The sequence below is a fragment of the Amphimedon queenslandica genome, unplaced genomic scaffold (genome assembly GCF_000090795.2).
Source record: "Amphimedon queenslandica unplaced genomic scaffold, v1.1 AMPQUscaffold_12219, whole genome shotgun sequence".
Taxonomy (NCBI): Eukaryota; Metazoa; Porifera; class Demospongiae; order Haplosclerida; family Niphatidae; genus Amphimedon; species Amphimedon queenslandica.
This window is the reverse complement of record NW_003547542.1, coordinates 1-4,021: the sequence shown is the minus strand read 5'-3', so window position 1 is coordinate 4,021 and position 4,021 is coordinate 1. Positions and strand designations below refer to the sequence as shown.

The 4,021-nt window shown below is 31.5% G+C and overlaps 1 protein-coding gene across 4 annotated transcripts in view; it reads left to right on the top strand.

Annotated features, from left to right (window-relative positions):
- LOC109588238 (CAP-Gly domain-containing linker protein 1-like) overlaps window positions 1-3,636 on the top strand; it is a 4,806-nt gene extending 1,170 nt beyond the window's left edge. Inside the window, exons 5-14 of one of the 4 annotated variants that reach the window (XM_020004419.1) lie at window positions 12-581; window positions 628-1,245; window positions 1,296-1,553; window positions 1,611-1,829; window positions 2,061-2,240; window positions 2,356-2,439; window positions 2,995-3,222; window positions 3,287-3,349; window positions 3,408-3,479; window positions 3,531-3,636. In XM_020004419.1, the coding sequence (XP_019859978.1) occupies window positions 675-1,245; window positions 1,296-1,553; window positions 1,611-1,829; window positions 2,061-2,240; window positions 2,356-2,439; window positions 2,995-3,222; window positions 3,287-3,349; window positions 3,408-3,479; window positions 3,531-3,580 (1,725 nt within the window). In that variant the 5' untranslated portion in view covers window positions 12-581; window positions 628-674 and the 3' untranslated portion in view covers window positions 3,581-3,636. Of the gene's footprint in view, window positions 1-11; window positions 1,246-1,295; window positions 1,554-1,610; window positions 1,830-2,060; window positions 2,241-2,355; window positions 2,440-2,994; window positions 3,223-3,286; window positions 3,350-3,407; window positions 3,480-3,530 lie in introns of all 4 variants that reach the window. The other 3 variants (XM_020004418.1, XM_020004417.1, XM_020004420.1) reach the window with 3 other exon arrangements.
- The last annotated feature ends 385 nt before the right edge of the window (window positions 3,637-4,021 follow it).

Sequence of the window (4,021 nt, the reverse complement as noted above, 5' to 3'; positions counted from 1 at the left end):
CGTTTTTGAAGGTTTTCTTTATCTTACAGTAGACCCCTTTCCTGTATAAAGCAGTATAAATAGCTACAATGACAGTATCTTTCCAGCAGAATGTGATTCCATTGTTGAAAAACTTAGTAGCTTTCTATTGATATAGCTAGATCATCTAAACTAGCTCTAGAAAGTGAGTTTTCCTTCGATTCACTCCATTCTGCCATCTCCACCATGCCATCTTGCCACCCAAAATGGCCGTGAAATTAAATGTGGGTGTAGTGTAAATTATGAATATGATTAAAAGGCGTTAGTGAAAAAGGACTATTATAACATATACATATAGCTCCAAATTTTTGTTGTTCAAAAATTTCAACAAATTTGTTAAGAATTTTTGGTTGACAAAATTTTAACGAGCGAAATTTTTGCTTCATGTGTTGGTCCTTGGATTTATAATATGACGAAGATTTTATTGACAAAAATTAATTTTAACAAGAAATTAAGATTTTGACAAAATTTTTGACTGACGAAAATTTCAAGTTGAGCTATATGCTATACCAATAACTAATGATTGTGTATAGGAGAGGTTTTTTGGAGTGATGAAGAGAATGGTAAGAATTAATTTAATTTATAGCTTATTAATTATTGTTATCAAAGGACCCCTGATTAATCTTCCTAAAAGTCTCATTTCAGAATTTAAGTTGATGCGATTAAAGTTTGGGGAGACATTTTTCAATGTGGGATCAATCGTGATGAACAACCCTCAGTCTCCATCCATTAACGATATTAAACGTGTACTGGGTAGATACAGCAGTGCATTAAAACCTCAGTTAGCTCAGTGTAAAGATGTCCATAACATTCTACAATTAGTACGTGAGAACAGTTCACTTGATGATATTAGTGTGTTGGAGGTTCTTGTTAATAAGTTCAATATTAAGGAGGTTAAGCCAGTTATTAAGGAATATAAAGAAGCTATTGAGGAGTTAAAAATAAAACTTCGTCAATTTTTGGAAAAAGAGCTTTTAAAAGCATCATCAGTACGTGTACTTGAGTCTGTTACGATTGTCATTGATAAAGATACTAGCTTTTCAGTACTTAAAGATGTACAGAGACTGTCATTAGCTGCATTACCCTATTGTATGAGATTAAATGTCATTAGAAGTGGTGGTAATATGCGGTGGGAAGAATGGGAACCAGAATCATTAACTGATACTTATGTGGGCCCTACTGTACAAAGTAAAGATACCTGCACACTAACAACTGAAGTACTAGGAGGTATACATCAATATTATTAATATGATACAAAAAGTAACTATTGAGTATAGGAACAACAGAAAAGGATGAAGATCAAGTTATATTGCTACAGGAGAAAGTTGAAAGTATTCAAAAGCAACTGGAGGAAGAAAAGGAACTTCATGAAAAAGAGAAACAATTTTATGAACAAGTTATAAAGAAATATGAAGAAGAAATGCTTCAACAGAAAAGGAACCTCATTCAAAATGAAGAGAAAATAGTAATGCTTATTCAACAACATAATGATCACTTGAAACACAAGACAGAACAATATGAAGAATTAAGATCAGGTTATAGTGTTATTATTTTATTGTTGATTGATTGATACTTCACTCATTATACTATAGACTATAAACTTACTCAAGAAGAACTTGTGGAACTACAAAAGTTGTTACAGGAAAAGATACAAACATCCTCCATTCTCATGAAACAGAAATTAGCTGCTCTAAGAGAGAAAAAGGAATTGCAAAGAAAGATTGATGATCTTAAAAAAAAATTAAAACTACAGCAAGTCAAAGATCACAAGGAAGTATCAATTCAGTGTGAATACACTATCACTGAATCAGGTAAGTGTGTATGCATGTGTGACATACACATGTACATGTACTTCTACCATGCCTAGTTGTAATTGACACACTGATGCATGCTGTCATTTGTTTAAGCTGGCTTCTGTATAAGTTCAATTTTAATGCAATTTTCCCTTGTTAAGTAATAAAGGCCTGGGCTTTTAATCAGACAAATACAGTACCTCCACATAATTATTGTTTATTGATACTCCAGTCCTTATTATATTATAGACCTACCCACTACTCATAAACAACTAGAGGAACTTGAAAAGAAGTTAAAGGAAGAGATACAAACATCCTCCAGTTTAATGAAACAGAAACAAGTTACTCTAAGAGAGAAAGAGGAACTACAAATAAAGATTGATGATCTTCAACAAGAATTAGCAGTCCGAGATCATAAGGAAGTATTAGGTATGTACAGTATGTACATACCTACATGACATGTGTGCATGACATGTAGCTGGTATAGTGTTTCGATAATAAACATAATAAACATAAACACCCCTTCTTGTAATTTAATCAATAGAACAAGCACCAGTAGAACAGAAAGAAGAGACTGAGATATTACAAGAGACTGAGACTGTACATACATGTACTTATATCAGTAAAGGTTAGTCCAGTACTCTAAGGCCATGTTTACACAGCTACGTTTTCAAGCAAAAACGAATACTTTTGTATGCGTTTGCACCTTCCGTTTACACAGAAACGTGCAAAAACGCTATGAAAACAAAGGCAAATAAAAACGGCTTCCAAAGTGGAGACTTTTAAAAACACATACATTTGAAAACGATGCAAAATAAAAATGAATTTGAGTGAACCGTTGCTGTGTAAACGTGCCCTAATATAAACTGTATCTACTGATAGACCACATGAATGATTGTATGAGGAGGAGTACACTAGTTGATATTAGTAGCTACCATATTTGGAGTATAGGAATTTGTAGTGATTGGTGGGTGGAATTCAGTTGTGGCTATACATGTACATGTACATCATAATTGGACTCATGTACGTGTATCTATATTGTATAATGGTTTGAAATTTTATTTTGGTGAAGGTCTATCAAATTGGGCAAATTTTTTCTCTAAATTATGCACTACATGTATATAATTTTAAAGAAATTATTTATTTTATTACTGTTATTATTATTATTATTTTTTAATTATAGGTGACATATTAAAATTATCAGTGATACTGGAACCATTTGAAGATGACTGGTATCACATTGGACTGTGTCTTGAAGTGAAGGAATCAGTGTTATTTGAAATCAAAGAGATGACACCAGTTGATTCAAGATTAACTCATGTACTTGAGACCTGGTGTCATGAGAAGGATAGAACAATAACTGAACTGAAGGACTCATTGAAAAGAATGGATAGAGATGATATACTTGAAGGTAAGGATTAGTGATTGCTATATATTAATTATATTCATGTACTGTACATTGTCATTCACTGTAGGTTTACATGAATTACCTACTGGACAATATACAATGAATAATGATGAAGAATATGATATTAATGGTATGTTGTTGTTTGTGAAGCTACTGTTGACATTTTTATTAATTATCATTATTTTTAGTAAAAGATTCAAATGATGAAGTTGAGACTGAAATTGAAACTGAAAACAAAGAAATACAAACAACACCAACAAGTATGTAATTATTTATTTATTTATTTATTTATTATCACTTTTATACTTTAGCTGTTGACAAAGAAATTCAGTTCAACTATCTTGTACCATCACAAGGTTAGTCCCTGTACTATTAGTAACGTACATGTAGTCTCAGGTCAACTTTGCAAAAAATGAAAAGTAGAGATTTTTTCATTTTTATAATTTTTTGATGCATATACTTGTTCATACATGTATGTTGCGTAGAATGTTTGAGCCAATTTTGATCAAATTAAAATTTTTGAAGTTACTCTACAATTGGACGGTCCCTGTACTATAGTACAGCGTCTCAGGTCAAATTTTGTTAAAAATAAAAGTAAAAAATTTTCCATTGTTATAATTTTCCCTGATGCCTATTCATGTATTTGTGTTGTGTAGAAAGTTTGAGCTAATTCCGATTAAAATTAGATTGTTTACAAATTTTTGAAATTGCTCCAAAATCAGACGAAAGTTCCTGTACTGTAGTACATAGTGTCAAGCCATATTTTACGAAAATTGAAAAGGAGAGAATTTATCAATTTATA